General features: G+C 43.5%; 1 protein-coding gene across 1 annotated transcript in view; it reads left to right on the plus strand.

Annotated features, from left to right (window-relative positions):
* LOC109907194 (engulfment and cell motility protein 1-like) overlaps positions 1–22,610 on the plus strand; it is a 119,046-nt gene that overhangs the window by 48,243 nt on the left and 48,193 nt on the right. Inside the window, exons 12-15 of the mRNA XM_031795143.1 lie at positions 182–304; positions 1,096–1,224; positions 4,160–4,264; positions 8,616–8,724. Coding sequence (XP_031651003.1) covers positions 182–304; positions 1,096–1,224; positions 4,160–4,264; positions 8,616–8,724 — 466 coding nt within the window. The remainder of the gene's footprint in view (positions 1–181; positions 305–1,095; positions 1,225–4,159; positions 4,265–8,615; positions 8,725–22,610) is intronic.

Consider the following 22,610-nt stretch of genomic DNA (forward strand, 5'->3'; position numbering starts at 1 on the left):
TCCTTGCCCCCTCTCCCTTTCCCCTCTCCCTTTCCTCTCCCCCTCTCCCTTTCCTCGCCCCCTCTCCCTTTCCTCGCTCCATCTCCTTTAATCTCTTTTCTCTCCCTCTTTCTCTCTTCACTCTCTATATCCCTGTTTATTTATTTCCTTTGCTCTTTCTTCTTCTCCCTCTCTCCACTAGAATGTGATCCGGAGCCCTAAGCCAATCAATGATGAGATGGCCCACCAGCTGTACGTGCTGCAGGTTCTGACCTTTAACCTCTTAGAGGACCGCATGATGACCAAGATGGACCCTCAGGACCAGGTACAATAGGCATCTCAACTCGATGTCCCTCGAGATCTGTTGGGCACATAGGCCTTATCAAATAGTATTTACCAGTGAAATATCCACAAATAAATCTATTTTTTTGTTCCAAGCACCCTTTTTATAGGTTTTCCCAAGAGTATAAGAGATTAGCACGTTCTCTCTCTACCTGAGAATTATCAGTGAAATGTGGAAGTACTATGTAAGGATAGTTACCTTGGAATAATGCAATGTAATGATTTGCCAATTTTGATGTATATCGAACATTATGAACACCTTCCTCATATTGAGAATAGCCTCAATGCGTCAGGCATGGACACTACAAGGTGTCAAAAGTGTTCCACAGGGATGCTGGCCCTTGTTGACTCCAATACTTCCCACAGTTGTCTCAAGTTGACAGGGTGTTCATTGGGTGGTGGACCATTCTTAATACACATGGAAAATTGTTGAGTGTGAAAAACTCAGCAGCATTGTAATTCTTGACACAAACTGGTGCGTCTGGCAATACTACCATACTCTGTTCAAAGACACTTCAGTCTTTTGTATTGCTCATTCACCATCTGAATTGCACTCATACACAATCCATGTCTCAATTGTCTCCAGGCTAAAAATCCTTCTTTAACTTGTTTCCTCCCCTTTCCTCTACATTGATTTGAAGTGGATTTAGCAAGTGACACCAATAAGGGATCATAGCTTTCATCAGGGCAGTCTGTCATGGAAAGTTTTGTATACTCAGTGTTTTGTATACTCAGTGTATGTCTTAATGTTTTTGTCCTCTTCTATCTGCCTAGGCCCAAAGAGACATCATCTTTGAGCTGCGCAGGATTGCGTTCGACGTGGAATGTGAGCCGAACAACAGTGGCAGCATCGAGAAGAGGAAGTCCATGTACACCCGTGACTACAAGAAACTAGGTTTCATTGTAAGTTATACACACACGCACACACACAACCGCGACTGGGCTTCAAGAAACTAGGTTTCATCTTGTCATGTCATTCTCAACGGTCGTAACCTTCTCGGATGAAACCCCAGCCTTGCTCATTATTCAGTGCTACACGACTTGGTTTAATCATTTATTTACTAGTTAACTAAATAATAACACAGAAGACGCGCACACACACTTACATGAGACAAAGGTCCCTAGTGGACTGACAAAATATGGTGGCTTATACACAACGAATGAAGAGGGGCAGGGAGGAGAGAGAGAAAAAGTACACTCATCGTGGATACATTCTAGGACTGTCCTCACATTAATCATATACCTTGCACATGAACAGTCACCTGTTTGGAATAAGAAATCATGAATGTATATATGTGTTGAATGCTGCTCACCGTTTCTGGCCCTCCTGAAGAATGTTGCTTTGGCCTTTCAGTGGCCCGTTTGTAAGGCTCTTGGGTATCCCCCCCTTTTCGATCTTCTTACATCTCTTCACTCTTGATGATGCTCATAGGATGATGGTTAGCCAGCCGTGTCAACGGTTTTCTTCTGAGATGAGACTAGGAGCATACAGTGATTTGAGACTCGTAGCAGGATGGGCTGGTTTGCAGTGTGGTATGTTCGCTTTTCTCGATATCTAGCAGCTAATCAGCCGTACCAGTGAATTGTCTAGGAAGTGAGCTTCTAGCCTATACCTCGTGTTGATTATTCAGGATTCAGACCACTTTACATGCACAGCAGCAACCAGGCAATGTTCTGGTCTGATATGTTCATTATTTGCCAGTCCTTTTAAGCACTCTGGTCGAAAAGGGAGGTTCCATCACACTTTTCTGACCTCACTCGGGGCGTGGCTAGTTACTGTGCAAAGTATTCTCAAAAACAAGTATCTTATTAGAAAACTAAAATCACGTTTTTATCTTCACAACATATTGAATGAAAGCTTGACAGATACAGGGAGTATCCTTTCCAAGTTACAGTATTTGGTCCATACAGTTTTTAATAACAAACAATATGACATTAGTTTTCTACATCTACCCACTGACCATTCCCCACGTCCTTCTGTTAAAAATATTGTTCCAATATTCACATTTTGGACATTGAGTTTTGAGCAGGCAAAAGTCTCTCTAGACAAAGGCATTCATTTGGTTGATACTAAAGGGTAGAGAGAGAGTTCTCTCCTTCTTAAATTTACGACTGGGTGTGCAGTTGTCAAAACCCAAACAGTTCCCTCCCCCCCCTTTGCGGGTGGGAGAGGGTCTGGTTATTGTCAGCCACTGCCAAGCTTATCTGACCCATTGTGATCCTCACAGGACAGTCATGACACTCTGCATCCCCAAAACTTCAGCTGTTGAACTAACTAGATTAGTTTTGGTCTCAGTACAGCAGACCCATAGGCAAGACATGTTCCTCAGTAGTGGAGCTCTTTCCCTAAACTAGTAGAAAGAGGACTTGGGACACTGTCAGATAAGGGGATGACATGGCAGCTGAATCCAACCCTGTGTGTCTTTGATGTGATAACACAACTATGCAGAAACTCACATTCTTCAGGAACACGCAAACCTTCTGGCTCTAAAGCTTCACAGGACCACAGCCACGTCAAACAGTACACACACACACACACACACACACACCAGAAGACTACAGCTATGCCCCCGAGGACTGTTGTTAATTGGTTTAGAAGATGACATGATGCACTCGTGTGTTCCGTCTGTGTCTGAGAGGAGGGAGGAGATACTGTGGACTCCATATTGTAGAGTGCTTGATGTCTATATATGCGAGAGAGAATTAGGCTGATACCCGCTAATTATCAAAATCCATAAAATAGACGTTAAATTCTACATCCACCTAAAGGGAAGTGATTCCCAAACCTTCCATCACCTACAGAGTGATGAACCTGGATAAGAGTCCCCTTATCAAGCTGGTCCTGGGGCTCTGCTCACAAACACAAACAGACCCCACAGAGCCCCAGGACAGCAACACAATTAGAGCCAACCAAATTACGAGAAAACAAAAAGATAATTACTTGACACAGTGGCATAATACCTGAGGGGGAGAGGTTTCTCTCCCCCCTCTCTCTTTCTTCTATCTCTCTACCTCCCATCTCTCTCTGTGTGTGTAGTTTCTGAGCTGTAGCATATTGCTGCCGTATCCATGGTGAGGGGGAACTAAGCCCTTCATTTCCTCTCTAAGTCCCTGAGCCGTTAGGGGCTCTGCGGCTCGCTAAGACCCCAGTGTGCTGCCCTAAGATAAGGCCTGACTTCATTTCCTCCAGTGGTTCAGAAAACCCCCGAAAATATCTCTTTACTTTACATGCTTGTACACACACACTTGCGCACATGCAAGCACGAACACATGAAAGCATGCGTGTGCGCACACACACACACACACAAACGTCAGCATGTTTTCACACACAGTTTTAAGGGGACTGTCTAGTAACGTTGATCTAGTGCTGTATTCAGAGTGCAGTAGTCTGAGAGAGTGTATTAGTCTCCTAGGTAGATCTGGCCTGTGGATCTTCCAGAGAACGTGGGTTTAGTTGGACTTTTGCTTCAAATGTGGTGAAGGTTATGTAAAAGGCTGTGGTTCTTCCATTCTGTCTGTGAAGCTGATGGCGGTCAGGAACAATTACATAGCTGGATCTCTGCGACCCCCTCCATGTCTCTCTGTCTCTCTTCTTTCTTTCCCCTCTCATTCTATCTCCTCTCCTTCATTCTCAGACATGGTACAGTGCTAGTCTACCAATCAACCTTGTCTTATTTAGTGTTCTGACTCATTCTTGTCTTGTTCAAACATGTTTGTCTGATGACTTACCTCCTTGCTCTCTCTCTGTCTCTCTCTGTCTCTCTCTCTCTCTCTGTCTCTCTCTCTGTCTCTGTCTATCTCTGTCTCTGTCTCTCTCTCTGTCTCTCTCTCTCATCAGAACCATGTGAACCCTGCTATGGACTTCACTCAGATTCCTCCTGGGATGCTGGCTCTGGATAACATGCTGTACTTTGCCAGACACCACCAGGATGCCTACATCAGGGTTAGTAGCTCTCTCTCTCTCTCCCCCCCCTCTAACTCCTAGATTCCCTGGGCTCTATCCAGGCAGTCTGTCTGATGAAACACCATGCCAATATGTAGCCTTGGAACTGAGTCAACCCAATACTATGGCATATGGCTACGTTTAACAAATCTACACATTCACTGGAGAGAAAAGAATCCTGCCCATTTTTTTCGTCCGTTTCCTAGTTCCAGTGACAAAGAAAATCCATTTTATACTAGGACGCAACTTAATCAAATCAAGTTTATGTATTAATCCTGAATTAGTTAAACTCAGCCTAAACTGTGGGCAGGTGGCATTGGTTTGGTTAGTGGGCATCCCATGCCTATGAGTGATTATTCGTGTGCCTGCCTGCCTGTGTGTGTCCTTGTAGAAGGGGCAGTGAATGGCTGGTGAAAATAAATGGGGAATTTAAAGGGTGGTGGCGTAGTGTCCATCTAATATGAAACCTAACGCACACACGCCACACATGCATATACAGGCCAGCCCTTCCCTCTCCTCTGCCCGCTGCTGTAACAAAACAACCACCATTTTCCCAAATTAAACTGTCACCACGACGATGATAAGGATGCTAATGGTTTCCGGTGTAGGCTTGTCGCTGCGGCGACGTTATAATTGGAGTGAGTTTTTTTTACATTGGGGAATTGATTGATGAATTAACCACGCCATGTGCAAGTGGACCGTTTAAGGTTCAAATGTATGAGAGGCTTTCGCAATGGTAATGTCTACTTAGAAGGAAAGACGTCTTTTAATCAAATCAATGTCACATTGAGATTGGAATGTCTTTGAGATTTGACATTGGCGGTAGATAACATGCAGTATAATGACTGATACTGTAATAACGTACAATAGCTGCTGTCCTTAGTCTGACCTCTGGATGGGGCTGTAGTGGAGTGGGTCAAGAGCTTCAAGTTCCTCGGTGTCCGCATCACTAAAGATCTATTATGGTCCAAACACACCAGCACAGTCATGAAGAGGGCACAACAATGCCTCTTCCACCTCAGGAGGCTGAAAAGATTTGGCATGGGCCCTCAAATCCTCAAAGTTTGACAGCTGCACCACTGAGAGTGTCGTGGAGAATTGTCTCAGAAATACTGTATAATACTCTTACAAGAACTTGTGAATTCAATATACACTTTAATGCAAAGTAGGAAAACTGAGCCCTTCCATGGAAGGACCCCATCACAAGCATAACAGGGCCGAGCCCCTCCATGGAAAGAGACTAAATTCTCATATTACAGAGTCCTGCCTTTATAGGATTCTGTCTTTGTATAACATATAGAGTCCCCTCCCTCTATATGAAAATAGCTTCCCTTGACCTTTCTCCATTATTTTATTTTCATCTCCGAGCTTGCTTGTTCACGCCCACTAACGCTCATATCTGCTTTTGGTTAGGTTATGTTGGTAGAACTCCTTTCACATCCCAAAAATAATGTATGCATTGCATGCTTATGTTTTATGTGTTAGTCATCAGGCATCTTGCTTCCATCTTTCTTCCTGTATCCTTTTGACCATAGTATGTCCAGCTGTCATAAATGTACGTATGGTCTTGGTTGATGTACTCCTTCAAAAATAGAGTATAGCCTGGGTGTCATCATTTCTTAATGTGCATGTCCTTGCTACTTCAGCCTGGCAACTAGACCTATTTAATGCTCCGCTCTCCTTAATGGTTCGCTCCAACAAGAGTATCTTGACTGGCTGCATCACCGTCTGGTATGGCAACTGCTTGGCATCTGACCGTAAGGTGCTACAGAGGGTAGTGTGTATGGCCCTGTAAATAGTCAGTTTTACGAGGTTATGTTTGGCAGCATGAGTGACGGATGCTTTGTTGCGAAATATCAAGCCAATTCTAGATTAAATTTTGGATTGGAGATGCTTAATGTGAGTCTTGAAGGAGAGTTTACAGTCTAACCAGACACCTAGGTATTTGTAGTTGTCCACATATTCTAAGTCAGAACCGTCCAGAGTAGTGATGCTGGACGGGTGGGCAGGTGTGGGCAGCGATCGGTTGAAGAGCATGCATTTAGTTTTATTTGCATTTAAGAGCAGTTGGAGGCCGTGGAAGGAGAGTTGTATGGCATTGAAGCTCATCTGGAGGTTAGTTAACACAGTGTCCAAAGAAGGGCCAGAAGTATGCAGAATGGTGTCCTCTGCGTAGAATCACCAGCAGCAAGAGCGACATCATTGATGTATACAGAGAAAAGAGTCAGCCCGAGGATTGAACCCTGTGGCACCCCCATAGAGACTGCCAGAGGTCTGGACAACAGGCCCTCCAATTTGACATACTGAACTCTGTCTGAGAAGTAGTTGGTGAACCAGGCGAGGCAGTCATTTGAGAAACCAAAGCTGTTGAGTCTGCCGATAAGAATGTGGTGATTGACAGAGTCGAAAGCCTTGGCCAGGTCGATGAATACAGCTGCACAGTATTGTCTCTTATTAATGGCGGTTATGATATCGTTTAGGACCTTGAGCGTGGCTGAGGTGCACCCATGACCAGCTCTGAAACCAGAGTGCATAGCGGAGAAGGTACGGTGGGATTCGCAATGGTCGGTGATCTGTTCAACTTGGCTTTCGAAGACCTTAGAAAGGCAGGGTAGGATAGATATAGGTTCTTGCTAATTGGTTCTTGCTTCGGAACAGAGAAAATAGCCAGGAGTGACCACTCGAAATAGCAGATAGCTAGCTGCGATGATCCAGGTGAAAAGGTTCAGGTAGGAATCAGGAGATATGGAGTTAAATAAATCTGATTTGCTCTGGTTTGAGTCGCGCTGTGCAGACTGGTAAGAGTTGTCCGGGCTAAACGTTAGCTGGACCGCTAGCAGTGGCTAGCCCACTACTAGCTAGTAGCTAGTTAGCTAGCTAGCTTCTGTTGGGGGTTCCGGTTCAAAAGTAAAGAAAATAGCAGATCCACACCACGTTGGGTAAGGCATGTTGTATGTTGTATGTTGAAGTTGAGGTTAAGATTTTTTTTTTTTTAAATGTATGCGAAGAAAACAGATATAACAAGTTATACACATGGGACAAGACGAGGACACATGGGACAAGACGAGGACACATGGGACAAGACGAGGACACATGGGACAAGACGAGGACACATGGGACAAGACGAGGACACATGGGACAAGACGAGGACACATGGGACAAGACGAGGACACATGGGACAAGACGAGGACACATGGGACAAGACGAGGACACATGGGACAAGACGAGGACACATGGGACAAGACGAGGACACATGGGACAAGACGAGGACACATGGGACAAGACGAGGACACATGGGACAAGACGAGGACACATGGGACAAGACGAGGACACATGGGACAAGACGAGGACACATGGGACAAGACGAGGACAAAGACGTCTGACCGCTACGCCATCTTGGAATCAAAAAATATATATACCAGGGCCAAAATATACTCCTATACCAGGAGGTGTCAGAGGAAAGCCACCCAAATTATAGACTGTTCCGATGCTACCACATGGCCAGTGGTACTAGAGCGGCAGGTCTGGGACCAAAAGAATCCTGAACAGTTTGTACCACCAAGCCAGAAGACTACTGAACAGCTAATCAAATGTCTATCCGGACTATTTGCATTGACCCCTTTTGTATTTATCTATTTTTCTTTACACCTATGCACACTCACTGGACTCTAGCCACATACTACACACACACACACACATCACATATGCTGCTCCTACTCTGTTTATTAACTATCCTGATTGCCAAGTCTCTTGTACATATTATCTCAATCACCTCAACTCTCTCGTACCCCAGCACATTGACTCGGTACCTGTACTCCTTGTATATAGCCTTGGTGTTTTTATTGTGTTGCTATAAATTATTCTTACTATTTAACTCTGCATTGTTGGGAAAGGGCTGGTAAGCATTTCACTGTTAGTCTACACCTCTTGTATTTCAGTGCATGTGACAAATAAAATTGGATTTGATTTTGATTGAATTAAGATGGTACCATGGAGATAGGATAATCCAGTTAGCTGTGTCCCAGTTCCTTGTCCTGTTGGTGACCTTCTGCTGCCTCTGGTTTCTCTATCCCGCTCCGACTCTCTCCATGAGAATCATCTCTGTCAACTATGACCTCAGTGTGTGGTTTCACTGGATTAATAGGTCAAGGGTCACACAGTTCCAGTTCATTGAAGGCCCTTGTTGAGATCTGTCTGTCTCTGTGTGCATGCCTGTATGTCTTTTATGTTTGTCTGTGTCTGTCTCTATGTCTGTCTGTCTGTGCCTGGGTAGCTGTTAAACACTTGACAAAAGTATTTGCAAAAACGTTGGTTGATCGATAGATTGAGTGACTTTCTTTCCTTGTTCTAGATTGTTCTGGAGAACAGCAGTCGTGAGGACAAGCACGAGTGTCCGTTCGGCCGCAGCAGCATCGAGCTGACCAAGATGCTGTGTGAAATCCTCAAAGTGGGAGAGCTCCGTAAGTCTTTTTATTGGTACCCTCCCCTCAACACCTGCCTGGTGTCATATCATTGCCCCGCTATTAGAGCATAGTGTGCTTATAGGGTCGTATTCACAGGCAACCAAACGGACCGAAGCGGGGGAGGGATTACCTGCAGTTGTCCAATAATAAATGTTTGTTTTCTGTTGCTACGATGAAAACGTTTTTGCTACGACCCTGATTTACTGACAATGGCGTTCTGTGGATTGTATGGGTGCTGAATACCAGATACTATCTGTGAACTGATGAAAGTATTTGAACGAGTTGATGCACAGAATATGTTTTTTGTCTTGGTTAGTCACATTCTATGGTCGTCTGAATACAAACAACCTAAAAAACACTAAGGAAACGAATACAAGTACTACAGTACCTGGAGTGTTTCTCTGTGGCCACATTTTTCCTCGTAAATCTCCAAATCTGATTGGCTTGTGCATGGTAAATGTAGCTCCAACAGTCACATGTTCTCTGTACTACTGCAGATTGTGTGACTCAGCTCTCTCCATTGACTTCTAACCCTGTTGATTGTTAGTGGAGGAATGGGTTGGAAAGGGCACTTTGATATACAAGGGTTAAAAGCATCTTCTTAGCCTGTTTAAGCCCAGCCATATTCATTCAGACAGAGAGAGGGATGGAAATACCCTCCAGAGCATTTTACCGTCTCAGTCAGACTAGAAGAGTAAACTCTGTCTCCTGCAGTGAAGATAAAGGAATCCATTATACTTGTGCTGGAGTTCATCAATTAGTGATGAAGTGAGTAGACTTCAAGTGAGCCCTATTCCCCCTCCTAATACACTGAATCAGCCTGGGACTCGCACTCCCGCAGGGGGAAAAAAGCTGGGTCATGTTCCAGTCAAGAAAAAAGAAAGACTCCCTACACAAGACTCCCTACACTTCTACACCCCTTATCCATTCCTTAGTACCTTTATTTAAGGTACTAAGTACATCATGTAAGGTTGAAGACGAGGCCTATCTGCTAACTTCATCTTAGTGGGATGAAAAGGTAGCCTACCTAAAAAAAAAAATACTGTGTTATGAAAAAGAGACCACCTCTTGGAAAGGATCTGTGAAGCAGAGGGTCTGAGTCTGCATTGTCATCCAAAACCTCTGGAATTGAAATCCAAACCATATATCCTATCTCTGATTTCCTTTGGGATTCAGCTGTGGACTCTCCGTATTAAAATCACATGTCAGTTTTGACCTAGACGCTCGCTCATGCATGGTTCTGGTTAGTTTGTGGTAACTCTGCACTCTAACTTTAATGGCCTTTATACTCATTAATATTGATGGCCATGGAAGGGGTCATGCAGATGCAGTAGACTATGCAGCAGTGTAGCAGGGTTGGGGTCAATTCCATTTCAAGTCAGTCATTTCAAGAAGTCAATGGCAGTGTTCAATTGATTCGTTGATTTTCAATCATATGAGTTGAAAACTGCCATTTATCTTCAATGATTTATAAATTATTTTATATCAATGATTTATAAATTATTTATAAATCCATACATTGAATTCAGTTAGCTTTCTGATTTGATGAAGTTCAAATGAGATCGAGCCCAAAGCCTGGCGTGAGGTGTTAACAGGGGCTGAAACAGCTCAGAGGGGGGAGGAGGGCCCTGTGTGTTAGGTGACACCCTAGGGGTGAACCCCCCCTGCCCCTCTCCTCTCCATCTGTCTGGAGGTACGCTCCACTGGTCTGTGTCTGACAGGCTTGTCTCTTATCACAGTCTGGAACACGCACAGCTTTTCTTTCTCCTATTTTTGTTCCTACTGTCTACTTGGCATGTGTCCCAAGCAAAAAATATTTGATGTCATTGGCAAACACCTGGTGTTATAATTGTTGAATAAATTAAATGTATAATTTTGTCCTAAATGTTTTTGTTCATGTTGGTCACATTTTTGTTTGTGTTCAGACATGATATATGTGTGTAAAAACCTCATGGTTGTGGATGTCTTATCCTCTCTTCCTCGAGCGTTAAATGTTAGCGACTACTGTACACTACAGTACCCTATGTATAATGGCTTCACTAAGCGGATGGATGGTATATGGGGCTGGCAGGTAGCTGTCCTAGATCAAATCACATTTTATTGGTCACATATACATATTTAACAATGTTATTGTGGGTGTAACGAAATGCAAAAAAAATATGCTAAATAACTAATGGCATGGAATTAGTGGAACCCACCAGAACCCCCCCAGTCCATATCAAGGCCTGGGACACGACATATTCCCCAGACAGAGAAATAACTGGGGGGGGGGTACGGGGGGGGGGGGGGTACGGGATGACAGTGACACTAAATATACTTTTGTAGCCAGGCATATACAATGAGTGTACAAAACATTAAGAACACCTTCCTAATATTGAGTTGAATATTGAGCAACCCCTTTTGCCCTCAGAACAGCCTCAATTCATCGGGGCATGGACTCTACAAGGTGGTGAAATCGTTCCACAGGGATGCTGGCCCATGTTGACTTAAACACTTCCCACAATTGTGTCATGTTGGCTGGATGTCCATTGGGTGGTGGACCATTCTTGATAAACACAGGAAATAGTTGAGTGTGAAAGACCCAGCAGCGTTGCAGTTCCTGACACAAACCTGTGCACCTGACGCCTACTACCATACCCCGTTCAAAGGCACTTAAATATTTTGTCTTGCCCATTCACCCTCGGAATGGCACACACACACAATCCATGTCTCAATTGTCTCTAGGCTTAAAAACCCTTCTTTAACCCTTCATCTACGCTGAATTGAAGTGTATTTAACAAGTGACGTCAAGGGATCAATAGCTTTCACCTGGATTCACCTGGTCAGTCTATGTCATGGAAAGAGCAGGTGTTCATAATGTTTTGTGCCCTCAGTGTACAGCAAAGCATTTTATTAGTGACAAGATGACGACATAGAATTTGGCATCACGTCTTTATTCAGTCTCAATGCAAACCAACAGACAGAAGCGTAGCATTTTAAAGTGTCATTATGACACTTGGGAGTTGCACTCAGTATAATTCAACAGAGCATCCAAGCATATGGAAATTAGGAGGGAAATGGAAAAAGGGAGGTGTAATGTTCACAAATGGAAAGGAGTTGGGACAGGATGGGTAGAGGTAGTTAGATGAAGTCATTCTGAGCTCTCACTGCAGACTAGGACGTCTCTAAATGATTTACTGTAAAAGTGTGAGGGCAGAGACAGACGCAACCCTCCACTGACACCAAAACAGTGTTATATTAAGTCCGAAAGGGAAGCAGTGGCAGTATTCTTCATTAAATAGTAATGGTCTGCCTTCTTAAAAAAGAGAAAATGAAAATGAAACACTCTGGTGTTAGCCTGGAGGAGAAAGAAACATTCAAAGCCATAGCTTTTTCTCTTCACGATAAGGAATTAATCTTTGCGCCACCCGTGACCATTTTTTTTTCTCGGATCATTTACTTTCGTTTGCGGCTGTGAAATGCCAATAAACCTCCAGTGGGTTTTGGACTTCTTAGTTCCCCATCTACTCAGGCTAATCACACAACAGGATTCTGCAGTGCTTGGGCGTCTTTAGGCCTTTTTAGTTTTAGCCTATAATTCTCCATCCCCTCTGTCCCTCCACTATCCCATCCCACTCTTTAATAGAGCAACACCTCCATCCCAAATAGCACCCTATCCCCTATATTCTTGCTGCTGGTGAGTCTCTGATCCACCTCTATGCAGACGACACCATTCTGTACACTTCTGGCCCTTCTTTGGACACTGTGTTAACAACCCTCTAGACAAGCTTCAATGCCATACAACTCTCCTTCCGTGGCCTCCAATTGCTCTTAAAATACAAGTAAAACTAAATGCATGCTCTTCAACCGATCGCTGCCTGCACCTGTCCGCCTGTCCAACATCACTACTCTGGACGGTTCTGACTTAGAATATGTGGACAACTACAAATACCTAGGTGTCTGGTTAGACTGTAAACTCTACTTTCAGACTCACATCAAACATCTCCAATCCAAAGTTAAATCTAGAATTGGCTTCCTATTTCGCAACAAAACATCCTTCACTCATGCTGCTAAACATACCCTTGTAAAACTGATCATCCTACCGATCCTCGACTTCGGCGATGTCATTTACAAAATAGCCTCCAATACCCTACTCAATAAATTGGATGCGGTCTATCACAGTGCCATCCGTTTTGTCACCAAAGCCCCATATACTACCCACCACTGTGACCTGTACGCTCTCGTTGGCTGGCCCTCGCTTCATACTCGTCGCCAAACCCACTTGCTCCAGGTTATCTACAAGACCCTGCTAGGTAAAGCACCCCCTTATCTCAGCTCGCTAGTCAACATAGCAGCACCCACCTGTAGCACGCGCTCCAGCAGGTATATCTCTCTGGTCACCCCCAAAACCAATTCTTCCTTTGGCCGCCTCACCTCCCAGTTCTCTGCTGCCAATGACTGGAACGAACTACAAACATTTCTGAAACTGGAAACACTTATCTCCCTCACTAGCTTTAAGCACCAGCTGTCAGAGCAGCTCACAGATTACTGCACCTGTACATAGCCCATCTATAATTTAGCCCAAACAACTACCTCTTCCCCTACTGCATTTATTTATTTATTTTGCTCCTTTGCACCCCATTATTTTTATTTCTACTTTGCACATTCTTCCACCTCAAATCTACCATTCCAGTGTTTTACTTGCTATATTGTATTTACTTTGCCACTATGGCCTTTTTTTTGTTGCCTTTACCTCCCTTATCTCACCTCATTTGCTCACATTGTATATAGACTTACTTCTCTACTGTATTATTGACTGTATGTTTGTTTTACTCCATGTGTAACTCTGTCGTTGTATGTGTCGAACTGCTTTGCTTTATCTTGGCTAGGTCGCAGTTGTAAATGAGAACTTGTTCTTAACTTGCTTACCTGGTTAAATAAAGGTGAAATAAAAAATGTGGTGAACCTCTTTTGACGATCGGGGAAAAGGGTCCCATTTGGGACACACTCCTTGGCTTATACCTTGAGGTCATTGTAGCCTACTGCCATTTTAAATCGGGTGCTGTGGCTTAATATCCCCCACTCAGACAACACCACCACAATAACGACCACAACAACCGCCGCAGAGCAGATTGCTGGGTCAGAGCTCGTATGAACTACGCAGGGTATTCTGGAACATTCTCAAGTCAACAGATCAGTTTGAAATAACCTTTTCTCTGTTTTCCTTCCTGGGGACTTTGGTGGGTGCCAGACGGCTACGACAACATGCATTGCACTTTAATGTTTCCATTTGACCCGAGGTTCAATTACTGCCACAGTCGCCACCCTAAATAAATATTGTTTTGGCACTTCTCTGGTTTGTATTTATATATTTGGATGCAGATGTGTGGTGAGCAGGTTGGGAGTTAAGGGGTATGCATGGGGCTTGTTTGGGCGAGCTTGCTGGGCTGGCTCCCTGTGTGTGTGTGTGTGTGTGTGTGTGTGTGTGTGTGTGTGTCACCTTGCTGCTTGGCTCTGTGTGCATTATTCATGTTCCCTTCCAGGGGTCCCCTCTCTTCCTCTCCAGCACCCCACCGCAGATCTTAAAGATTTATTGTCAGCAGCTCAGCATGTTTCCCCAGAACCGGTGTTAATGGAACGTCTGGTGGGTGGTCGGGCGGGCATGCGGTCGGGCGGGCATGCGGTCAGGCGGGTCGCGTCTCACTCTCTTTCTCGTTCTTTTTCTATTTACAAGGCCCATGTAATATTTATGACGTTATTTAGATTGGCGGCTGGTAGTGGCAGTGAAAAGTGTCCTGGTTATTGATTCATGGCATTTCCTCTCCTTCAGACACAGGACAGATTGTATTTGTGGGTTCAGAGAGGAGAGGACAGGAGAGACCGGACTGGGCAGGTCTCAGAATTACCATGGCCTTCTCCATACCTGTTTCCTGGATGCTGGTATCATTCTGTAGAGCGAAGCGTAGAACTTGACTTTTTAAGGTAGTTTACGATTGAGCCAACATGCAATGTCTACCGTGAATCCTCTCTGAAGTAATGCCATCGGGTTAACACAGTCTTGTGACCACAAACCAGTATGAATCATGTGATGTCAGTTTTGTCTGACTGTTTGGAATTGAGTGATGTCATCAGCTGTTACCTGTGAGGTTGTTGTCCAGTCACGGTTGTTCCCTCCGAGGCTCCTCTCTGCTGTGTGCTTGTGAACTCAGCAGGGTCTCAAACTGATTAGCAGTAACACATCCTTAAATAAATACACACACACACACAGTCACACACACAGTCACACAGTCACACAGTCACACACAGTCACCTACCTGATTGTAGGTGTGCTGTGATGTGTTTGGAGTCTGTTAGTAAAATGCCACAGGGGATACTCCAGTCATCTCCTTAGTGAAGCAGCATTGTCAGCCAGAGGTACGGACACACACACAAACAGTGAGAGATGGAGTGAATGTCTTCTTGGTCTGCCTCCAAGTGAGAAATTGGCGTTGAAGAGGGAAGGAGTTTGTTACTTTTAGAAGCTTGTTCTACTCTCCCCAATGATTAGCCAAATAAAATGCTATTTGTTGAATAAATGATCAGAGACCAAAGTATTTGAGTTTATAGACTGCTGCTGTGTGGATGAAAGCACACAAAGTTTAGACAATACATTACATTTCCTCTTACTGGGTTCACTTAGTGCTTTATAGCTTACTTTCATCATTGGTGGGATCACTTCCAGTACACAGAAAAGCAGTTACTACAATTGATTAAAGGTTGAAACCCTGGCCAATGGAGATTCAGGCCTGGTTAGAATGAATTCTGCCACTGAGAAGGTCATCAATAGGTTTGATGCTAGAACTTCAGAGAATCTGAACATTAGCTTTTAAAGGAACGATCCTATTTGAAGTGACTAGTTAAATCCTGTGGTTTTAGCCAGTAAATCCTCTTACGGATGTTGTAGCGGGTGAAGAGGATGAGACTAAAGGGGTGGATGATGTACATTTTCTAAAGAGGTTTATCTTCCCACTTTGTCCCCATCTCTTCCTTCATCCGCTCTGATCTAACGGGACTTGACAGGTGAAAGCTGTATGGTCTAATCCCATCCACTCCTTATCACCAGAGTTTTCCCTGACTGTTATTTTCCAAGGAACACCTCTGGGGTTGTAGTTACAGCCCACAACTATAGGGTATTCCAGGTACTGGGTATTGGGTATTACTGGGTATTCCTGGTAAGGTCACACGGCGAGGACAACACCACTTTACACTTTTGAGACGGATCCCATCGACAATGAACGTAGTAGCTCTTCCATGTGCTGAAAACAAGCAGATATTTGAAAAGACAGCGAGCACATACACAAGCATGGGTTGTTTTCCACCGACTGCTAATGCAGTGGGATATGAAGTAGAAAAAACTGTGTGCTCATTCCTCAGCTCTGACAAAATGCTTGATGTAGATTAAATGCATTGTAATGTTGAGATTGCTCCAACGGCTTTTTTTTTTCAGAGCAGGAAATAGACTAGTGTTGGCTTTGTGTGTGTGAGACAAGAAGAATCCGAGTTTGTTTGTTCTGTCTGGGACAGCTGTTGGTAGTAGACTGTAAGAGATGTGTGTTCATTTGCATACGTTACATTTCTCTATTCCTCTGTATTTGAGGATGGCTGTCGCATAATGAATAGATGTGAAGAACGATTTGAAATAATAATTCACCAGAATAAGAATGATTTTGATTTGTCTGCTTCTTATTTCTGAATTGGACAGGGCTGTGTGGTTTAGAATGGATGTGTGTATTTCTTCGTTCAGGAATAGTTTTGTCTGTATTCGGGCACGGCTGTCAGATGTGGAATAATAGATGTTGGTTTTTCTCATGAGAATGATCTGATTTCTCTGCCTGTTTTTTTCTCATGAGAATGATCTGATTTCTTGTTAACAAACTATAGTTTTGGCAAGTCGGTAAGGACATCTACTTTGTGCATGACACAGTCATTTTTCCAACAATTGTTTACGGACAGATTATTTCACTTATAAATCACTATCACAATTCCAGTGGGTCAGATTTTTACATCCACTAGGTTGACTGTGCCTTTAAACAGCTTGGAAAATTCAAGAAAATGATGTCATGGCATTAGAACCTTCTGAATGGCTACTTGACATAATTTGAGTCAATTGGGGGTGTACCTGTGGATGTATTTGTATTTATTTTAACTTTAGTTAACTAGGTGAGTCAGTTAAGAACAAATTCTTATTTTCAATGACGGCCTAGGAACAGTGGGTTAACTGCCTTGTTCAGGGGCAGAGCGACAGTTTTTTACCATGTCAGCTCGTGGATTCGATCTTGCAACCTTTTGATTACAAGTCCAACGCTCTAAACACTAGGCTACCAACCACACCCAAGGTCTACCTTCAAATCCAGTGCCTCTTTGCTTGACATCATGGGAAAATCAAAAGAAATCAGCCGAGACCTCGGGGAAAAAAATCATTTTTTCAGTCTGGTTCATCCTTGGGAGCAATTTCCAAACGCCTGAAGGTACCACGTTCATCTGTACAAATAATAGTATGCACGTTTTAACACCATGAGACCACCCAGCCGTCATACCGCTCAGTTAGGAGACACGTTCTGTCTCCTAGAGATGAACGTACTTTTTGTGCGAAAAGTGCAAATCAATCCCAGAACAACAGCAAAGGACCTTGTGAAGATGCTGGAGGAAACAGGTACAAAAGTATCTATATCCACAGTAAAATGAGTCCTATATCGACAATACCTGAAAGGCCGCTCAACAAGGAAGAAGCCACTGCTCCAAACCGCCATAAAAAAGCCTGACTACAGTTTGCAACTGCACATGGGGACAAAGATCGTACTTTTTGGAGAAATGTGCTCTGGTCTCATAAAACAAAAATAGAACTGTTTGGCCAGAATGACCATCGTTATGTTTGGAGGAAAAATGGGGAGGCTTGCAAGCCGAAGAACACCATCCCAACTGTGAAGCACGGGGGTGGCAGCATCATGTTGTGGGGGTGTTTTGCTGCAGGAGGGACTGGTGCAAGTCATAAAATAGACCGCATCATGAGGCAGGAAAATTGTGGATATATTGAAGCAACATCTCAAGTTGAAGCTTGGTTGCAAATGGGTCTTCCAAATGGACATGACCCCAAGCATACTTCCAAAGTTGTGGCAAAATGGCTTAAGGACAACAAAGTCAAGGTATTGGAGTGGCCATTTCAAAGCCCTGAACTCAAAGCCCTGACCTCAATCAAATCAAATCAAATCAAATTTATTTATATAGCCCTTCGTACATCAGCTGATATCTCAAAGTGCTGTACAGAAACCCAGCCTAAAACCCCAAACAGCAAGCAATGCAGGTGTAGAAGCACGGTGGCTAGGAAAAACTCCCTAGAAAGGCCAATACCTAGGAAGAAACCTAGAGAGGAACCAGGCTATGTGGGGTGGCCAGTCCTCTTCTGGCTGTGCCGGGTGGAGATTATAACAGAACATGGCCAAGATGTTCAAATGTTCATAAATGACCAGCATGGTCGAATAATAATAAGGCAGAACAGTTGAAACTGGAGCAGCAGCACAGTCAGGTGGAAGTTGAAACTGGAGCAGCAGCATGGCCAGGTGGACTGGGGACAGCAAGGAGTCATCATGTCAGGTAGTCCTGGGGCATGGTCCTAGGGCTCAGGTCCTCCGAGAGAGAGAAAGAAAGAGAGAAGGAGAGAATTAGAGAACGCACACTTAGATTCACACAGGACACCGAATAGGACAGGAGAAGTACTCCAGATATAACAAACTGACCCCAGCCCCCCGACACATAAACTACTGCAGCATAAATACTGGAGGCTGAGACAGGAGGGGTCAGGAGACACTGTGGCCCCATCCGAGGACACCCCTGGACAGGGCCAAACAGGAGGACCTCAATCCTATTGAAAATGTGTACAAGCAAGGAGGCCTACAAACCTGACTCAGTTACACCAGCTCTGTCAGGAGGAATGGGCCAAAATTCACACAACTTCTGTGGGAAGCTTGTGGAAGGCTACCCAAAACATTTGACCAAAGTTAAACCATTTCAAGGCAATGCTACCAAATACTAATTGAGTGTATGTAAACTTCTGACCCACCAGGAATGTGATGAAAGAAATAAAAGCTGGAAAAAATGATTCTCTCTACTATTATTCTGACATTTCACATTATTAAAATAAAGTGGTGATCCTAACTGATCTAAGACGGGGACTTTTTTACTAGGATTAAATGTCAGGAATTGTGAAAAACTGATTTTAAATGTAGTTGGCTAAGGTGTATGTAAACCTCCAACTTCAAATGTATATTAGGGTGTGTGTGAGCTGTTGTAAGTCTCAGTCTCTGGTTACCTGCCAGCCCTGATAACTCTCCCTGTCCAGTCAGTCACCTTCTCACCATCTAATACATCTTAACCCGTCTTGTAGACTCTTCTCTTCTCCACGCACTACTGAAGAGTCCTGAACAGTTACTACTCTATACCTTGCATCAAACCATGTACGTGTGTGATAACTGATCGTCTTTCTTGACCACAACTGTGTTCAAATATTTAAGTCCTGCTGTTTTAAAGTTCAATTTTTAAATGTAATTGCCAACATGGCAATAAATACAACTGATCTTACTGAACTGAGTTCTCACATTAAACGCAGCATTAAAAAACAGTTCTGTTGATGACAAGGGGAATCGAAACTCAGCTGTTCACCATGTATGAGTCCCAAATTAAACCCTATTCCCTTTGTACTGCACTTCCTTTGACCAGGGCCCGTAGGGAGCAATGGTACCCCATTGCCTTCATAGTGCACTACTTTTGACCCAGGGCCTTAAGGGCCCTGTTCAAATGATACCAAAAACATTGATTCTTCAAAACAGGCATTTGAAATATCGCGGGAAAAAAACATACATTTGAATGAATCGAATGAATTCGATATATTGCACAGCCCTACGTCCAGGCCTGCTGGCGTGGTAATTGAGTGAGGAAGACACATTTTCAGTGTATATTTGTCATGCTGGTTCCCTCCCTCGCTCCAAGGTGACTCTCCTCTCTGTGTTCCTCCTCTTGTTTCTCTCTCCCTTTAATCTCACTGGGCTCAGACAGATGTCAGGAAGGCTCTCTGCCTGCAGGTCCCACACTCACACTGTCTTTTACCTTCTCTCACACACACATTTATGCTCGCTCCCTCTCTCTCTCGCACACATTTATGCTCGCTCCCTCTCTCTCTCGCACATACAACACACCAACACCCAGACACACACTCTCTCCCTTTCTACCCCCTCTTCCTCTCCTTTCTCTCTCTCTCCCTGTCTGTCACCTCTCCCCTCTGTGGTCATATCTGTGTGGCTAGTGTTCGCTCTGTCTGTTGAGCTCTAATTAGCTATGTCCAGACAGGCGTCATTGTTCTGGAGCCTTCGTGGCCCGCCTTGAAATCAACCAGAAGTATCTGAGATTACAACTTTTACCTCCAGGGCACCGACCACCCAGTCACAGCTGAGGATAGATAGGAGATGGGTTGTGGCATCTGGCATTCCCAGAGCAGGCTCAATTCAAATAACATAAAATTGATCAGAAATACAGTGTAGACATTGTTAATGTTGTAAATGACTATTGTAGCTGGAAACGGCAGATTTTTTTAAATGGAATATCTACATAGGCGTATAGAGGCCCATTATCACCAACCATCACTCCTGTGTTCCAATGGCACATTGTGTTAGCTAATCCAAGTCTATAATTTTAAAAGGCTAATTGATCATTAGAAAACCCTTTTGCAATTACAGTTTAAGTCAGAAGTTTAGTTGGACTCATTTTACTGTGGATATAGATCCTTGTGTACCTGTTTCCACCAGCATCTTCACAAGGTCCTTTGCTGTTGTTCTGGGATTGATTTGCACTTTTCGCACCAAAGTTCGCTCATCTCTAGGAGACAGAACGCGTCTCCTTCCTGAGCGGTATGACGGCTACGTGGTCCCATGGTGTTTATACTTGCATACTATTGTTTGTATAGATGAATGTGGTACTTTCAGGCGTTTGGAAATTGTTCCCAAGGATGAACCAGACTTGGAGGTCTGCAATTTTTTTTCTGATGTCTTGGTTGATTTCTTTAGATTTTCCCATGATGTCAAGCAAAGAGGCACTGAGATTGAAGGTAGACCTTGAAATACATCCACAGGTACACCTCCAATTGACTCAAATGATGTCAGTTAGCCAATCAGAAGCTTCTAAAGCCATCACATAATTTTCTGGAATTTTCCAAGCTATTTAAAGGCATAGTCAACTTAGTGTATGTTAGCTTCTTACCCACTGGAATTGTGATACAGTGAATTATAAGTGAAATAATCTGTCTGTAAACAATTGTTGGAAAAATGACGTGTCATGCACAAGGTAGATGTCCTAAACGACTTGCCAAAACTATAGTTTGTTAATAGGAAATTTGTGGAGTGGTTTAAAAAGAAGTTTTAATGACTCCAACGTAAGTGTATGTAAGTAAGTGTATGTAAACTTCCGACTTCAACTATATTATGTATGTATGTGTGTGTGTGTGTGTGTGTGTGTGTGTGTGTACACACACACACACACACACACACACACACACACACACACACACACACACACACACACAGTACCAGTCGATTTTGGACACACCTACTCATTGAAGAATAATAGCGAAGACATCAAAACTATGAAATAACACATGGAATCATGTAGTAACCAAAAAAGTGTTAAACAAATCTAAATCTATTTTATATTTGACATTCTTCATAGTAGTCACCCTTTGCCTTGATGATAGTTTAGAAGATTGATGGCCGTTTGTTCTTTAGAGGATGTCGCTATATGGTCTATTTCTCAGGCACGCACGCACACACACACACACACACACACACACACAGAGAACTGACTGAAGGGAAATAGTCAAATAGTGTACCAATGTCCCAGGATATCTGGGTCTGTCAGATTTAAACTGTATATTTACAAATCACTGTGTTCCATTCTGTTGGGCGTTACTGCTTCTGTAATACTGTGGTATGTAGTAATGTGATGGGCGTACTGCTTCTGTAATACTGTGGTATGTAGTAATGTGATGGGCGTACTGCTTATGTAATACTGTGGTATGTAGTAATGTGATGGGCGTACTGCTTATGTAATACTGTGGTATGTAGTAATGTGATGGGCGTACTGCTTATGTAATACTGTGGTATGTAGTAATGTGTTGGGCGTTACTGCTTATGTAATACTGTGGTATGTAGTAATGTGTTGGGCGTTACTGCTTATGTAATACTGTGGTATGTAGTAATGTGTTGGGCGTTACTGCTTATGTAATACTGTGGTATGTAGTAATGTGTTGGGCGTACTGCTTATGTAATACTGTGGTATGTAGTAATGTGTTGGGCGTACTGCTTATGTAATACTGTGGTATGTAGTAATGTGTTGGGCGTACTGCTTATGTAATACTGTGGTATGTAGTAATGTGATGGGCGTACTGCTTATGTAATACTGTGGTATGTAGTAATGTGTTGGGCGTTACTGCTTATGTAATACTGTGGTATGTAGTAATGTGATGGGCGTACTGCTTATGTAATACTGTGGTATGTAGTAATGTGATGGGCGTACTGCTTATGTAATACTGTGGTATGTGGTAATGTGATGGGCGTACTGCTTATGTAATACTGTGGTATGTAGTAATGTGATGGGCGTACTGCTTATGTAATACTGTGGTATGTAGTAATGTGATGGGCGTACTGCTTATGTAATACTGTGGTATGTAGTAATGTGTTGGGCGTACTGCTTATGTAATACTGTGGTATGTAGTAATGTGTTGGGCGTACTGCTTATGTAATACTGTGGTATGTAGTAATGTGATGGGCGTACTGCTTATGTAATACTGTGGTATGTAGTAATGTGTTGGGCGTTACTGCTTA

This window comes from Oncorhynchus kisutch, linkage group LG17, assembly GCF_002021735.2.
Source record: "Oncorhynchus kisutch isolate 150728-3 linkage group LG17, Okis_V2, whole genome shotgun sequence".
Taxonomy (NCBI): domain Eukaryota; kingdom Metazoa; phylum Chordata; class Actinopteri; order Salmoniformes; family Salmonidae; genus Oncorhynchus; species Oncorhynchus kisutch.